The 18,580-nt window shown below is 42.0% G+C and overlaps 1 protein-coding gene across 3 annotated transcripts in view; it reads left to right on the top strand.

Moving 5' to 3' along the window:
• Positions 1–18,580, top strand: part of LOC141111188 (surfactant protein C-like) — a 43,051-nt gene that overhangs the window by 15,799 nt on the left and 8,672 nt on the right. Inside the window, exons 2-4 of one of the 3 annotated variants that reach the window (XM_073603249.1) lie at positions 1,667–1,804; positions 6,008–6,116; positions 17,121–17,258. In XM_073603249.1, the coding sequence (XP_073459350.1) occupies positions 6,105–6,116; positions 17,121–17,258 (150 nt within the window). In that variant the 5' untranslated portion in view covers positions 1,667–1,804; positions 6,008–6,104. Of the gene's footprint in view, positions 1–1,633; positions 1,805–5,996; positions 6,132–17,120; positions 17,259–18,580 lie in introns of those variants that run through there. The other 2 variants (XM_073603250.1, XM_073603251.1) reach the window with 2 other exon arrangements.

Genomic DNA, 18,580 nt, shown 5'->3' on the forward strand with positions numbered 1-18,580 from the left:
TTTTGCTGATGACACAAAGGTGTGTAATAGGGTTGATATCCTGGGAGGTGTCTGTAACATGGAACATGATTTGGCATTGCTGGAAGATTGGTCAAAGCAGTGGAGACTGCAGTTCAATATTTCTAAATGGAAAATAAGGCACATAGGGAAAAATAATCCCCTGAGATAGTATAACATTGGGGGTGCAGTGTTAGCCAGCACTACAGAAGAAAAAGATTTGGGGAATACTTATTTTAGATGATTGCAAAATTAGCAAACAGTGTGACCAGGCAGTGGGAAAAGCAACCAGCAGGAGGAAGGAGGTCCTGATTCCCTTATATAGATCTTTAGTGAAACCTTATTTGGAATACTGTGTCCAGTTCTGGAGACCTCACTTAACCGGTTCAATACAGGGCAATTTCACCCCCTTCCTTCCCAGGCCAATTTTTAGTTTTCAGCGCTGTCGCACTTTAAACGTCAATTGCGTGGTCGTGCGACGTTGTACCCAAAAAAAATTGACGTCCTTTTTTCACCACAAATAGAGCTTTTTTTTGGTGGTATTTGATCGCCTCTGCGGTTTTTATTTTTTGCGCTATAAACAAAAGAAGAGCGACAATTTTGAAAAAAAACACAATATTTTTTACTTTTTGCTATAATAAATATTCCAATTTTTTTTTTTAAAAACACATTTTTTCCTCAGTTTTGGCCGATACGTATTCTTCTACATATTTTTGGTAAAAAAAATCGCAATAAGCGTATATTGATTGGTTTGCGCAAAATAGCGTCTACAAAATACGGGATAGATTTATGACATTTTTTTTAAAAAAATGTTTTTTTATTTTTTTAGCGGCGATCGTGATTTTTTTTTGGTGACTGCGACATTATGGCAGACACATCGGACACTTTTGACATATTTTTGGGACCATTCACATTTATACAGCGATCAATGCTATAAAATTGCATTGATTACTGTGTAAATGTGACAGGCAGTGAAGGGGTTAACCACTAGGGGGCGGAGAGGGGTTAAGTATGTTTCCTAGGGAATGATTCTAACTGAAGGGGGAGGGGACGCACTAGGGGAGGAGACCGATCAGTGTTCCTCCGTTCTGGGAACACAGATCGCTCTCCTCAGAGCTGACAGGCTGTGGATCTGTGCGTTTACACACACAGATCCACATGCCGGCCCGGTTAACGGGCAATCGCGGGTGCCCGGCGGACATCGCGGCCGCCGGGCACACGCACCGGGTCCCGAGGAACGCGGCGCGCGCGCGTGCCCCCTAGACGGCCGGGAATCCCAGGACGTCATATGACGTCCACCCAGGATGGGAGATCCCATCTGTGGACGTCATATGACTATACGCGGGTATTGAAGTGGTTAAAGAAATATATTGATAAAATAGAGACGGGTAACAAAAATGGTGAAAAGTGTGGGGGATAAAATCGAGAGCGACTTCAGGAACTTAAAGTGGAGTTTCCGCTGAAAAAAGACATTTAAGATAAAAATACCCCTAGAATACTCATGCCTCGTGCAATGAAACAAAGGTATGCTGAAAAATATGCCCAGTTTTCTATCTGTACAGCAATGTTTTCTTACTTTGTGACCCAAGATAACTAAGAATTTCCATAGATGCCAATGTTAAATGTTACTGGAGCCGTGTCATGCCAAGCTGACCAATAATTTCCATAGAGGCCAAAGTCAAATGTTACTGGAGCAGTGCCATGCCAAGCTGACCAAGATCTCCCAGGAGCCAATGCAAAACCGGAAATGACGTCTGTGGCTGCAGCCCCAGAGGAGGAAGTGAAATGAGATATAGGCCTAAATCAGGTATGTGAACAGAAAAAAAAAAAAAAGTTGCCAATTCATTTTAAGGATGCACATTAGTGCTGCATGGTGAGGAGTGAAAAATGTGGGTGGAACTCCACTTTAATACGTACAGTCTGGAGGAAAGAAGGGAAAGGGGAGACATGATTGAAACCTTTAAATACATCAAGGGGGTGAATAAAATCAAAACAAATCTTATTTTGCTGAAAGGGTAGTTGATGATGATGATGATTGGAATAAACTACCAACAGAGGTAGTGAGACAGTCAACAGTAAATGGCTTCAAACATGCTTGGGATGTCTCCTATTATCGCTCTTTTGCGGACATTCTGCTCCCAAGACTTGCTAACTATGCTAACTCAATTCCCTCCGGAGACCCCATTAGACCAGAAACCCTACATGCACACATCACAATTATCCCCAAAGCAGGAAAGGACCCGAGTTGTTGGGGTAGTTATCGCCCCATCTCCCTTTTGAATATTGACGCTAAATTATACGCAAAACTAATAGCTAATAGACTTCTCCCCTTAGTCCCAAAATGGGTTTCGAATGAACAAACGGGCTTCATTCCCGGTAGAGAGGCACGCGATAACTCTCTGCGTACCCTCTCCCTGATCGCGCACGTGCGTGGGTCCTCCCAGTCCACCCTGCTGCTGTCAACGGATGCCGAGAAGGCGTTTGACCGGGTGGACTGGGAGTTCCTAATGGCAACCCTGGCTCACCTGGGGCTGAGCCCCTCTTTCCTGAACCAAATAGTAGCCCTCTATAATTATCCTACAGCCCAAATCAGAATTAACGGCACTCTTAGTGACCCCTTCGTTCTACATAACGGTACTCGTCAGGGATGCCCCCTTTCACCGATTTTATTCGCCCTCTCGTTAGAACCCTTTCTATCAACTATAAGACACAACCCAAACATTCACGGCATTACTGTGGGCTCTTTTGAACATAAGTATGCCGCATATGCGGACGATATTTTGTTTTACATTCAACAGCCTAGAATTACCCTTCCCAACTTAATGCAGGCCTTTTCGACCTTTAACCAAATCTCAAACTTTAAAATTAACATGACAAAATCTGAAATCCTAAATATTTCAGTCCCCAAAGAAACCGCAACTCACCTACAAGAATCTTTCCCTTTTAGTTGGCAAAAAAAAGCCATGAAATATCTAGGTATATTCCTTACTCCCACACTGTCCTCTTTATTCCAAACCAATTTTATGCCTCTATTAAACTCGATCAAATCTGATCTCCAAAAATGGTCTCAACTTGCACATTCGTGGCTGGGGAGGATAGGAGTGGTTAAAATGAACGTACTGCCCAGGCTGCTCTTCCTGTTCCAAATGATACCGTTTCAAATTCCAGCTGAGTACTTTAAACGCATAACAACTATGATTTGCAGATATGTCTGGGGTAGACGTCGTCCCAGGTTGACCAGATCGCTTCTTACTAGATCAAAGGCGGAGGGAGGTCTGGCCCTCCCGGACATCAAACAATATTTCTTGGCAACCATTTTATCCAGAATCTCAGATTGGAAATATCATAAAGATTCAAAACTCTGGGTATCACTGGAGGTGGCATTGGGGGGCACTGACCTCTACCCATTAATCTGGATTGCGAAGAAAACCAGGCACTTAGCTGGGGGAACATCCCCTCTCACGTGTTATACACTACGGGTCTGGGACTTACTTTGTAAAAGGCACGCTTGGCAATGCAACTCCCCCCTCATGCCAATAACTGGTCACATGTATTTCCCCCCTGGTAACATTGATCCCAGATTACACTCCTGGAATCTTGGGGACTCAGTATTACTACATCAAGTCACCAAAGACTCTGACGTTTTACCTATGTCCATGCTCACAACGGTTCCTAACCCACCGCTTATGGACCTATGGAGATATTTGCAATTATCTGATTTCATTAAAACCCTTCCTAAGCCATTGCGCAATGTATCTAACCTAACGGTGATAGAAGCAGCCTTTGTTGATGACCACCCAGTGGAGAAACCCCTATCCTATTTTTATAAATCACTAAGATCATTGAGCACCGCAGGATATCCTAGCTTCCTTCGCAACTGGGAGAAGGATCTCCTTAAGACCCTTACGGAAACCCAGAAGTCTACTATCCTTCAACTCTCTCACGCATCATCTATATCCTCGAAATCAGCCGAAGTTAATTATAAACTTTTGACCAGGTGGCACTACACTCCTGCTGTACTCAACAAGCTATTTCCTCAGGTCTCACCTCTCTGTTGGAGGGGATGTGGAGAGAGAGGAACGCATGCTCATATCTGGTGGTCCTGCCCACTTATTAGACCCTTTTGGCTTACCATCCTCCATTGGATAAAAGAAATCCAGGGCTCGGAGGTTCCTAATGACCCCTGGCAGGTATTATTGCATTGTACAGACGAGCCAATGGGACCATATAAAAAATCCATCACACCACATTTATTAAACGCTGCCAAAACCCTCATACCTAGGTTCTGGAAAACTCCAAAAATACCTTCCCTGCGCCAATGGTTATGTGAGGTAGACCACACATACTATATGGAGGACTTAACCTTCTCCCTCAGAAACAAATCAGACTTAGGGAGGAAAATATGGTCCCAGTGGTTCGCCTTCAAGTACTCCGCGGCGTACGCGGAAATTATGGCTTCGAACACGTAAAGTGCCTGTATATTAAAATGCAATGCCCTGGCTGAGGTGGGCACCCCCCCCATCCCTCCCCCCCCCCCCCTCCCTCTCCCATTCTCACCCCCCCATTCCCTCCTGCCCTATCCCTGTTCTTTTCTTCTCTTCTCTATCTCCCTCTTTTACTTGTAATGTCTAGATGTTTATATAAGTGAAAAATATGTCAGGATCAGGTTCTGTTTCAAATGTTATAGTTTAGGTCTTTTGTGAGTGCTCATGCCCTGCGTGCATACCCTTACATTGTACCCCAGTATAAGATGGAATGTATAACATTTTATGTATGTTTATTATGCCCAAGCATGTGATGGACACCTATTTCTGTGCACTGGTCTTCCTGTCATCAATAAAAATATATTAAACAAAAAAACATGCTTGGGATAAACATATAAACACCCCCCCCCCCCCCGGAAAAAACAAAAACAAAAAATAGATAAATAAAAATAAATAAATAAAATGAGCAGACTTGATCTTGAACTACTCAGTCTTTTTCTGCCATCACCTTTCTGTGTTTCTATGTTTCATAAATGGTGTCAGTGTTTGCGGTAAAAAAGGATTTGTAGGGCTCAGGAGACATGAGGACCATGGGTGTTGGTGGTATGTATTTATTACATGTACTTACTGTATATATAGCGCTGTCAATTTATACAGTGCAGCACACATATATATTATACATTCACATCAGTCCCTGTCCTCAAGGAGCTTACAATCTAAGTCAAATTCATAAATACACATACTAGGGTCAATCTAGACATAAGCCGATTAACCTACCAGCATATCTTTGAAGTGTGGGAGGAAACCGGAGTATACCCACACGGATACAGGGAGAACATGCTAACTCAAGGTAGGTAGTATCGTGGTTGGAATTTGAACTGACAACCCTAGTGCTGCTAGGCGGAAGTGCTAAGCACTTAGCCACTGTGCTGCCTGCACAATTTGGTCAAAATTCATCTAATACCTTGAAATTTTAGTACATATTTACAGGTAAGCATTTTATGGATTAACCAGCTTTGGTGTGCCCTGAGCTCAGGTAACGCAAGTTTTTTGTCCTCTGTGAAAGGGTTAGTGTAGGACTCACCAGACAGAAGTACCGTTGGTTCCAGTGGTAGCTACATATTTTGGCCTAAAACCTCATCATTTTGTGTGGATGGACATATGGATTGATGGATGGATGGAAGGTTGGACATATGGAGGTATGCAGGGATGGACGTAAGGATGAATGTATAGATGGATAGACGGATGCTGATTGGCTTGCTTTGTGAATTGTGTGGTTCTCTGCAGATCTTACAGATCTACATGCAGACATGCAAGAGAATCATAAATGATCAGACTTCAAATTCTCCTGACTGGGTCTTTACTGATGGACAGATATGAGGAACACGTGGCAATCCTGCTTGCATTGATGTGATGAACCTTTGTCATTACAGCCCTAATAACATCCATAATTATCTTTGGCAGGTTTGGGCTTGTTCAGGTGGGCGATGTCACCTGGCATAATATTTATGGCTTCCATCACATAGGTGTAGCACTTCTCCACCCAGAGTGTGTCAGGAGCACACCAACCCGTAAAACCATACAAGAGAGACAGAGCCACACAGACCTACAACAGACCGACACATGGACATCAAGGTAGGACTTTGCTAGGTAATGATTGCAGAACTGTGCCAGTGACTGCTTTACAGGCATATAGCTCTGATTGTGCTAGGAACTGCTCTTTGTAGGAACAGGTAAGCTATATCAGGCACTGTTCTAAAAGACACCAAATGCTGGACTGTGCCATATATATATATATATATATATATATATATATATATATATATATATATAGGCTGGACTAATTCAGGGACTGTTCTAAATACATCAATAATTTTTTTCATACACAGAGAGGCTGGACTGTTGTGTACATATAAGGGTCCAAGCACACTGGGCTTAAAAAACGCTGCCTTTACAGGAGTTTTGCATTTTTTTCTGCTGCCCATAGAAACTGCTCAATGTTATCCTATGTGTCCATGCACATTAGGGGGTTTAGAGGCGTATTTCATGAGGAGAGATGTTTTCAGGCAGGAAAAAATGCTAATAAACACGGAATTTTCAAGTGCACATTGATAATGAAAAATGAGCAGAGGGGAATTTTATGGAAAAAAACGCTTATAAAAGCAAATGCCTATAAATTCTCCTAAACTCTTGTGCAATACAAACCACTATGAGCATTTTTTGCCGCTTTTTCTACCAGTGGTTTTGGCTTTTTTTTCTGCTCGTAGAGTGCATGGACCCCAAAGGTTGGACTATAATCAGGATCTTTTTCCATACAAATTCAGATGTGGCTATAACAAGGACTGTTCTGTTCGTTTACAGGCAGGACTATACCTGTAACTGTTCTATACATATTTAGGCAGAACTATAACAGGGACTGTTGCATATATGTATACCAACAGGACTGTGCCAGGGACTATTATGTGTAGATGTAAATTGAAATATACCAGAAACTGCAATATATAGCTACAAGCAGGGCTATGCCAGGGATGGTGCAATATTGATACGGGTAGGACTATCTCAGGGATTGTGATATATTGTTACAGATGGGCCTAAACCAGGTACCATCATACATAGATACAAATAGTAGGACAACCAAAAGGAATACATTGAAGGATGTTCTAGGTGAAAAATGTATCTGGAATTCAACTTGTTGTCTACCTGTAAGAAGAATTTCCAGGCTGACCCTAAAAAGCCTTATCTGCTTCTCATCCCTCGCATATGTAATATTTTATTGGCGCCACAGGCTGCGCTATATACAGATCATAATAAACACATATTAAGCTGACAGGTGCTTCGCACACCTCACATACTTTCTGATGCCCGGAGAGACATCCCAGTATGAAGTGCGATGAGATAATCTATGCAGTGATTAGGACAACCTGTGTGAACCAGTCAGAAAGAGAACCTTTCACAGGTCACAGTTGAGTCTCCTCTCCAGGCCTGGGGGGGGCAGCACCATCTGACTCCTGTGAGCAGTGCTAGTGCCTGGAGTGCATGCTACCATGCATAGGACTCTGGGGGGGGGGCAGGGAGTGGTAGCATTCAGCACTGTAGCCAGGTGTCTATTGTACTTACAGGTCCTCTTTAGGTCCTCATGCATTGTGTGTTCACAACCTTATTTTAGTCAATGGAAATTTAGTTACTAGGCAAGAAAATGTGCAAAAAATGCATGATGTGCTAGTTTTTAAGCATTTTTTTTTTAGGTGCCCCATTAAAGTCTACTGGGGCCAAAACACACAACTCTGCCCTAAGGTCTGGTTCACACCTATGTGTGTTTTCAGTTTTGCAGAAACAGACTACAGTCCATTTAACGTGGTTTCCTTTGGATGTAGTTCACATCTGAGCATTTTATGGAAAAGGCCAGGCACTTTTTTCAGTTTTTTTGGCTCCATAGACTTCAATAGAAGACAAGCATGTATTGAAAAGCGCAAAATGAACCTGATATATGCAAACTGCAACCTGCATAGGTGTGAATCAGGCCTAATATTAATGTCTTTTTATGAGCAACAAGCTTCAAGCAACCCTACACTCAGGTGTGAACAAGCACCATAGAATAGAATGGAAATTCTAGTGTTGAGTGTTGAAGCCCTTCTAGTGATGCTTTGATTTGTACTTAAAATCACTCAGGTGTAAACGGGGGTCTAAAAACAGGAAACAGAACAAATCCAAATAGCACATAATAAGAATAAGAATTATTAAATTTAGGAAAAAATAGTAAAGAATAGTGGCAGATCAGATGGGATCATTCATTTTTGCATACCTATATCCCCCTAGAAATATTGAGAAGTCGGGTGAATAGGAAAAAAAGAGAGGAGAGATTTACTGTAAGCATTTACATTTTTGATTATTCCAGATAAAAGAAGGTTATTTGACAGTCACAATTTCACTTTCTTAAAACTATGAAGAAACCCATTGCAGCTATAATAATAATCTAGCATATGCAGACTTTCATCCAACGCATTTCTTGGAACAATGTTCACTTTTTCAAGCATGCAGTTCAAATGGTGAGAATCATCATCTTACAAAACACCCAATATAGACGTCATACAATTTATCTTAGCAAACCGTTTTATGATATTTATCTTTAGCCATATATTGGCAACATCTACCCTAATGGTGAATACTTAAACGGCTAAAGATAAATCTCAAAACATCCTTTTTTGAGGCTTGTATTGGATATTTTACAATGTACATGTAAAATGATAATGTATGTAAGGTACCTTTCACATTAGCAACCGTGTTTACTGCCCCCCCCCCCCCCCCCCCCCCATCCTGGAAAGCAATTAGTGGTGGTCAGAGTCTGCAGACTAGATACAAGAGATGGTCAGAGACTGCAGACATGATACAATAGATGGTCAGAGACTGCAGACATGATACAATAGATGGTCAGAGACTGCAGACATGATAGAACAGATGGTCACAGACTGCAGACATGATACAAGAGCTGGTCATAGACTGCAGACATGATACAAGAGATGGTCAGAGTCTGTAGACATGATACAAGAGATGGTCAGAGACTGTAGACATAATACAAGAGATGGTCAGAGTCTGCAAACATGATACAAGAGATGGTCAGAGACTGCAGACTTGATACAAAAGATGGTCAGAGATTGCAGACATGATACAAGAGATGGTCAGAGTCTGCAGACATGATACAAGAGATGGTCAGAGACTGCAGACTTGATACAAAAGATGGTCAGAGATTGCAGACATGATACAAGAGATGGTCAGAATCTGCAGACATGATACAATAGATGGTCAGAGACTGCAGACATGATACAAGAGATGGTCATAGTCTGTAGATATGATACAAGAGATGGTCAAAGATTGCAGACATGATACAAGAGATGGTCAGAGTCTGCAGACATGATACAAAAGATGGTCAGAGACTACATACATGATACAAGAGATGGTCATAGTCTGCAGTCATGATACAAGAGATGGTCAGAGGCTGCAGACATGATACAAGAGATGGTCAGAGTCTGCAGACATGATGCAACAGATGGTCAGAGACTGCAGACATGATACAACAGGTGGTCAGAGACTGCAGACATGATACAAGAGATGGTCAGAGACTGCAGACATGATACAACAGATGGTCAGAGACTGCAGACATGATACAAGAGATGGTCAGAGACTGTAGACATGATACAAGAGATGGTCATAGACTTCAGACATGATACAAGAGATGGTCAGACACTGCAGACATGAGATGGGCAGAGATTGTGTACAGGTTGCAGGAGATTGCGGGAGACTGAACATGTTATGGTAGTTGTTGGAGACTGGGGAGATACTTCAAGAGACAGTCATTGACTGAAGACATATTACATAAAACTGTTAGAAATTACCGTTATAACAATAAGGAAATACAGATTGGTGTCTGCAGGGGCCCCGAGGGCAGCACAAAAAGTGCTAAAGGGTCACATGAGGGCGCAGGTTCTGCACCCGGGCCTTAGTGTTAGAACTAGGGTTAAACCTAAATTCCAGGATACCAGCCACTTTGTAATATATGCTGGCCTATTTTGAGTTCAGTCTGACAAGGTGCATGTCACCTTGTAGACTTATCCCTTTTATTTACAACTGGCAGTTTTATGGAGCTCCAGGGAGTTAAACTATCGCATACTACTGGAGCTCCAATGCTGGACCTTCTGGTCTCAGCTGCTGAAGCTGCAGAGTTGCTTGTAGCTGCTGTGCCCCCTCCTATCCAATCACAGATCACTATATATTAAAAAACTTTCAGATGTAAATAAAAGATAAGTCCAGCTATGGGTTAGGGTCATGCCCTGTACACACGATCGGACATTGATCGGACATTTCGACAACAAAATCCATGGATTTTTTCCAACGGATGTTGGCTCAAACTTGTCTTGCATACACACGGTCGCACAAAGTTGTCGGAAAATCCGATCGTTCCGAACGCGGTGACGTAAAACACGTACGTCAGGACTATAAACGGGGCACTAGCCAATAGCTTTCGTCTCTTAATTTATTCTGAACATGCGTGGCACTTTGTGCGTCGGATTTGTGTACACACGATCGGAATTTAACCGATCGGATTTTGTTGTCGGAAAATTTTATAGCCTGCTCTCAAACTTTGTGTGTCGGAAATTCTGACGGAAAAAGTCCGATGGAGCCCACACACGATCGGAATTTCCGACAACACAATCCGATCATACTTTTTCCGTCGGAAAATCCGACGGTGTGTGCAGGGCATTAGTGTTATTTATGGGTTAGAGTTAGTGTTTGTTAACTATAGGAATAGAGGTAGCTTTAGGAATTGAACTAGTGTTAGCATTAGAGATAGAGGTGGAGTTTTCTAATAGCGTTATTGTTCCTCAACCCCATCCCAAACATTATGCTCCCAGCTAATTAGAGGGCCTTTTAGGCACAAGGCTGGCCATAAATTATACAATTTTCATATTCAATTTCCTTTAGACATACCTTCAACTATGTAGTGCAAGGGTCTGCCTGATTGCATACAAATTAAAAGTGTTTAAGTTTGACCTCATATTATGTGTGGTAAATCTGAAGGAAAATTGTATATTGTATGATCAGCCTAACCCTCAGAAGATATATAAAGACTGGAAAAACTTAATGTGAAAAATCACCAGGACCAGATAGATGGCTTACACCCGAGCGTGCTCAAAAAACATAGCAAGGTTATTGCTAGACCATTATTCCTATCATTAAGGACAGCTTACTGACCAAATGGTACTAGCTGACTGGAAAAAAGCTAATGTGGTACCAATATTCAAAAAAGGCCCTCTTCTGATAAAAAAAAGAAAAGAAAGGCCCACAGATATATATCTGGAAACTACAGACCTGTCAGTCTAACATAAATAGTATGTAAACTATTGGAGGGGATGATAAGGGATTATATCCAATAATTTGCTGATGAAAATAGTATCATTAGTAGTAACCAGTATGGATTTATGAAGGATCGTTCTTGCCAGACCAACCTTTTAACATTCTATGAGGAGGTAAGCTGTAATCTGGATAGAGGAATGTCATTGGACATGCTGTATCTGGTCTCTGCCAAAGCATTTGATACAGTCCCCCATAAATGCTTGAGTTACAAATTGAGGTCTGTTGGCATTAACAATAGTGTATGTACCTGGATAGAAAACTGGTTACAGGAATGTGTCTAGAGGGTTGTGATAAATAGCGTATATTCTGAATGGTCTGGAGTGGTAAGTGGGGTACCCTAAGGCTCTGTTCTGGGACCAATTCTGTTTAACTTGTACATACATGATATAGAGGTTGGAATAAATAGTTCAATGTCAGTATTTTCTGATGATACAAAGCCAAGCAGGGCAATAACCTTGCAGGAAAACCTCAATAAATAGAAGGGTGGGCAACTGCAAGGTAAATAAATTTTAATATTGATAAATGTAAAGTAATGCACTTGGGGACTAAAAATATGAATGCAAATTACACCCTAGGGGGAGAACCCCTGGTGGAATCCAGGGTGGAAAATGATCTAGTAAAGCACAGGCTCAGCAATATCACGCAATGCCAACCTGCAGAAAACAAAGCGAGTAGACTATTAGCATGCATCAAAAGGAGATCTACTCAAGAGATAAAAATATAATCCTAGCATAGGGGAAAAAAAACTAATCAGTGTCGGGTTAATAAAGAAGACACATAGCCATTTAATGAAGTTGGATGAGAAGAGGTTTAATTGCAAACTGTGTAGGAGGTTCTTTACTATTGAGCAATAAGGATGTCCACAATAAGTGGTGTCAGTGGGAAGTGTTGACAATTTAAAAAAAAAAAAATTCTTAGATGGGCATCTTAGTAAATGCAGTATACAGAGATATAGGAAATGGTAGAGATAAATATATACACACTCACCACACCCACTGGATGGACTGATATCTTTATTCAACTTTACCAACTATATAAGTAACAGTTGGCAGTTTCCTTCTGAGAGATATTTTTTTTTTTAAGTCTATTTGTTTTAAGGAGCTTTAAAGCTTTTTTGGCTGTACTTCTCTTATAGATCACAGGAGTACAGTTCGTTTTGCACTCCTGTGAACCGTTTTCATCCGACAGTGAGCTAAAGCTTGCTGTCGGCTGACGTCACCCGACCATATGGCCCGACAGCTCGTGCAGCCTCTCAGCGATCTGCCAAGAGCCTGGGCCAGATTCTCCCACCCCCTCCACAGCCCAGCACTCCAGTGAGCACTGGAGGGGCAGAGCAGACAGTTGGTGATTGACAGTCACCAGTTCTTTGCATCCTGAAGACTAATGCCCCGTACACACGGTCGGACTTTGTTCGGACATTCCGACAACAAAATCCTAGGATTTTTTCCGACGGATGTTGGCTCAAACTTGTCTTGCATACACACGGTCACACCAAGTTGTCGGAAAATCCGATCGTTCTATACGCGGTGACGTAAAACACGTACGTCGGGACTATAAACGGGGCAGTGGCCAATAGCTTTCATCTCTTTATTTATTCTGAGCATGCGTGGCACTTTGTCCGTCGGATTTGTGTACACACGATCGGAATTTCCGACAACGGATTTTGTTGTCGGAAAATTTTATCTCCTGCTCTCCAACTTTGTGTGTCGGAAAATCCGATGGAAAATGTCCGATGGAGCCTACACACGGTCGGAATTTCCGACAACACGCTCCGATCGGACATTTTCCATCGGAAAATCCGACCGTGTGTACGGGGCATGAGAGTTGAGAGATCAGCGTTGTTTGATTGCTCAGTTCTCGGTCTGGAGCCAGCGGGGGACAGCTGCAGCATCGCACCGATGCTGCATCCACCTAGGTGAGTATCATTTTTTTTCACAAATCCCCATGCTTCTCTTATCAGTATGTTGCCTGGCATTTTCTGAATCACTTTGCCAGAACAAAGAGATTACAAAGTCATAGCAAAGTCAGATCTACTAATCTGCATGCCTGTTTTGAGTCAGTAACTTCTAAAGTACTTAAAGTGATTGTAAGGGTTTGTTTTTTTTTTCTTTTAAAATAACAAACATATCATACTTACCGCCACTGTGCAGCTCGTTTTGCACAGAGTGGCCCCGAACATCCTCTTCTGGGATCCCCTGGCGGCTCTTGCGGCTCCTCCCCATATCAGATAACCCCCTAGGACAGGGGTCTCAAACTGGCGGTCCTCCAGCTGTTGCAAAACTACAAGTCCCATCATTCCTCTTCCTATGGGAGTCATGCTTGTAACTGTGAGCCTTGCAATGCCTCATGGGACTTGTAGTTTTGCAACAGCTGGAGGGCTGCCAGTTTGAGACCCCTGCCCTAGGAGAAGCACTCTCCCGAGGGGGTTAGCTTGGGGGCGTGCTCCCGAGTCTAGCATTTGGCATCCATAGCCGCAGAATGTATGACTCGGCCCCACCCCCCGGTGCCCGCGTCATTGGATTTGATTGACAGCAGCAGAAGCCAATGGCTGCGCTGCTATCAATCTATCCAATCAAGAGCCGGGACCCCGGGCAGAGAGGCAGCGCGTCCCCGGCGGGTCAAGTTCCAGGGCTCGGGTAAGTAAAACGGGGGGGCTGGGGGGCCAGTCACTGCCAGGTGTTTTTTCACCTTAATGCATAGGATGCATTAAGGTGAAAAAACATGAAGGTTTACAACCCCTTTAAGTCCTTGGATCAGCATGACCGGCAGGCGCCTAGTTTAGTCAGAAGAAGAGATCATCAAAAGCAGTCTACATCCATTAGTGCCGGTTTCCTTTAATCTTTTCCTAAATCTCTGAAAATTAAGTGATGCAGAATGCAACTTTTCATGCTATCACTAAGGGCCGGTTCACACCGGGGCGACTTGTCAGGCGACCTAGCCGCCTGACAAGTCGCCTCCCGTTCTGTACAATGGAACCGTTCTAATTTCTAAGTTCTAACTTGCGTCGCTCCGACTTAGAAGAAAGGTTCCTGTACTACTTTGGGGGCGACTTGCATAGACTTCTATACAGAAGTCGTCTTGCAAGTCGCCCCGGCAGTCGCGTGCAGGTCGCCTCGGTGAGGCAACCTGCAAGTCGTGCCGCGTCTAGTGTGAACCGGCACTTACTGTAAGCAAAAGTAAGCATTCTGGAAATTGCAGTGGGGGATTTCATAATAATAAAGGACATCACACAATTTACCAATGACCACTCAGAACTGAAATCTATGCTACCAGTGGAGCTTCCTTTCAAAGAAATCTAAGAAGCAAATGAGCACGGGGACAACAGAGGACAACGAGGGTGAGATAATTGGATTGGCAGCTCTACAAAGTTTATTCTCATTTACATAATCTCTGTTATTATCATAATCTGTACAGCACCTCGCCCCAACCTCCCACGTAAAAGGAACTGGATTTGTTTCATAGAAAAGTCCCTGTACACAACATTAGGAGATAATAAAGGTCCTAAAATGATTCCTGTATAACACAAACTGTATTACAACACCTGATTTGTAACAGTTTATTAAGCAACAAAAATTGCAAAAACGATATTGATGGTAAAAGGGTGTTAGGCGGGCGCACCCAGAAACACATGCGGGTGGCTGACACCTCCAATGATAAGTCACATGGGATCATTAAATTAAATTGGGATGTGAAATAAAGGAAAATCACACAGATCATAAAAAAACACTGACATGGTTTCTGATCCTCACTCTATTCAGAACTAAGGAATGTATACTGTATAGAGAGATATAATTTGGAGTTGATTTACTAAAACTGGAGAGTGCAAAACCTGGTGCACTCTGCATAGAAACCAATCAGCTTCCAGTTTTTTTTTTTTTTTGTCAAAGTTTAACTGAACAAGCTGAAGTTAGAAGCTGCCAGACACAGCTGCACCAGATTTTATACTCTCCAGTTTTAGTAAAACAACCGAGTACTTTATATTTTAAATGTAATTGAGCCTAGGTTCACATTGATGACATAGGTTCACATTGATGCCAAATCGGCGGCTATTGCAGGCAATAGCACTGTCCGAATCGGATCTAAAGCGACTGCACTTAGAAATGCACTTTCAGTGCAATTTCAAGTGCACTTTGCACTTGTAGTTTGCACTTGTAGAGCAAAGTGGAGTTGCCTTTAGTAAATAACCCCCAGTGTGTATCCAGTGTGTTACCGCTTTAGAGTGAAAGTGTTATGCCCCGTACACATGATCGGGTTTTCCGAGGGGAAATTTTGGATGTGAGCTTGTTGGCGGAAAGTCCGACTGTGTGTACGCTCCATCAAACATTTGCTGTCAGACTTTCCGCCAACAAATGTTGGCTAGCATGTTCTCAAATTTTCCGCCAACAAATGTGTGTTGTCGGACTTTCTGAACGTGTGTACACAAGTCCGTCGCACAAAAGTCCAAAGTACAAACACGCATGCTCGGAAGCAGAAGCGGTCAGTCTTGTAAACTAGTGTTTGTAATGGAGAATTAACATTCGTGACGTGGCAAATTATGAAATATCCAAATACAGCGCACAATTCTCCTCTTCTTTAATGGGATAATAATGAAGCTGTTTTGCTGGTGATACTGATGGAGTTATTGCAAACAAATTTTCAAAGGCTTTTTTTTCTAGTGATATCAAGAATAATATTATTATGTTTTTTTTTATTTTTTATTTGTGCATTAAAAAAAAAAAAAAAATTAGACATGCTATCTGCCAATAGAACTTAACCAAAAAGTGCATTCTATGCATCCAAAAATATAGAAAATATACCACGTCAAATCATTATTCAACCAAAAAAATAATGTCAAAGCAATAACTCCAAGGCCAATAATAAATAACACGTTATCTCCTCCGATTCCGCAACATGTCTGGTTGACGAACGGCTGTTCAAAAACAAAATGAAAAGCACGAAATGAAAAATGCGAAAAGAAAAGCGCGAACACGAAACACGAAAATTAGCAGAAGGAGCCCAAAGGGTGGCGCTAAAGAGCTGAAAAACCATATAGTGCGTCTAGTACGTCACTACGTTCGTAATTGTTGGCCAACATTTGTGTGACCGTGTGTAGGCAAGACAAGTTTGAGCCAACACCCTTCGAACAAAATTCCACGGTTTTGTTGTCGGAAAGTCCGATTGTGTGTATGAGGCTTGAGGGTTCATTAATCTTAACATCAAGTTCCCTGCTCATAACAACTGGGAACTTTTTCAAATTAAAAAAAAAAGTTTCTTATGATTGTACAAATGAATTTTATCATTTAAAACGAAATGCCATTCTGAATAATTATCTGCAGTGTTCAAGCTACGTCAGGGATTCCTGACTCTAAAATGCTCATTGCTATGAAGTGCAATTTTTATATAGAATATATAAAAACTGAAGATTTTCCACTGCTAACTGCTCACGATGGCAGCCTGAATATTAAAAGTAAAACTGATTTTTACTTTTCTTCCGCATTGTTCTGTAGTCAGCTCGCCATTTCCTCTCCAGCGACAGATTCACTACAAGTCAATAGGAAGCATATAAACTGTTAGCTATACATTGTAACTTGGTGAATAAATAACATTGTTTTGTCTACATGCATGCTGTTATGTGGCGATTGTTAAAGGTGTAGCGGAGTAAAATATATAATGATTAAAATGTTACTTATGGAAATGAAATGAAGTGGCTTTGGCACACACTGATATTCATTGTTATCCTTCTTATTCCAGTCGCCCGCCATTTCCACCGCCATGAATGAGAAGCGGAAGCCCTGGGCGTGGGGAATCCTTGTGCTTTTCCTCCTGGCCATTATCGTAGTAGGAGCCACATTAGTCGGGGTGTACATGACGCAGAAGCACACAGAGGCAGTAAGTTGATCCAATGACTTTCCTGGAAGTGAACCGAAGAATTCAAACGGCTGACAAATTTATCGTCAGTCTCATTGTGTCCATATCAGGAATAAAGTAGAACTAAATAAATAGAAAAAAAGACATGATTAACCCTTTACTAGGTATAATAATGATGCAGCTTTAGCTAATAACTCACCTTCAGTCTGGAGCTGTCTCATGCAGCAGTTCTTTTCTGCCACTAGATGTCCTCATCCTTCCTTGTTGAATGACGGACAGCATTATCCAACCTAAATAAAAGAAAAAAGGCGCCTCTAAGTGCAGAATTAAAAGCTTTTTAATATCCCCAAAAGGGTCAAAAACACAGTTTTTAACCCTTTTGGGGATATTAAAATGTTTTTAATTCTGCACTTCGAAGTGCCTTTTTTTCATTTATTTTGTCTTTTTATTACAGATTGCTCCTCTCTGTGAGTGCAGCCCTAAATGTGGAAGATTTTATCATCGGACCCCCTTGTCCAAATACAGACACTATCTGCCTGGACTTGACACTCAGAGTGCCCTTATATGTACATTTTATCAGCATCATCCAACCCACTTCTTTCTCTTAGTGCTTGATGTCATGGACCTGCCCCCCAGTCTGTGATTGGACAATGAAAGGAGAAGAAGAGCAGTGTTTAGCTCATCTCTTTGTCACTCTGATCTCCTCTCCTATCAGCAAGCTCCTTTTGCTGCCTTTCCTTATCCCAGTTGGAATTTTGCTGTACAATAGACAAAGCAGCTAATACCAGGTCAAATTCAGCTACTTACATGGCTTGTATTTTTTACAAATACATTTAGGCTGGGTTCACACCTATGTGAAATTGGATGTGGGTTTCCCCGCATCCAATTTGCATAGCAGGAGAATGTGACTGGCTCTCTATGGAGCCAGTTCACATATCTCAGGGGCGGCTGTGGAGTGCTCTGCACAGAAATGCTGTGCGTCTTGGCTCAGTTTCAGGGCCGAATTCAGGCAAAGATTCATCCCTGAAACGGAGAACAGGGACGGACAGCGTTCCTGTGCAAACCACAGCCGGTTTAGGTGTAACCGAGCCTTAAAGATGTATTAATGTTTACAGAGCTGCAATAATTTGTGTCTTAAATATCTACCTGGAGTTCAACTTGAAAGCTGATATTTAAAAAACAAAAGTACTCATTATAAAATATGTATTACAGATTGTATTATAGATGCCTGAATACTGGCTTTATATTAGACACCTATAATCCTCTAAACCTCAGTGCTCGGGCTGGAGGAGGGAGGGCAGCACTAGGAACCAATCAGTGCTCTGTTTTTGCACAGTTCTGTG

The sequence above is a fragment of the Aquarana catesbeiana genome, linkage group LG10 (genome assembly GCF_042186555.1).
Source record: "Aquarana catesbeiana isolate 2022-GZ linkage group LG10, ASM4218655v1, whole genome shotgun sequence".
Taxonomy (NCBI): domain Eukaryota; kingdom Metazoa; phylum Chordata; class Amphibia; order Anura; family Ranidae; genus Aquarana; species Aquarana catesbeiana.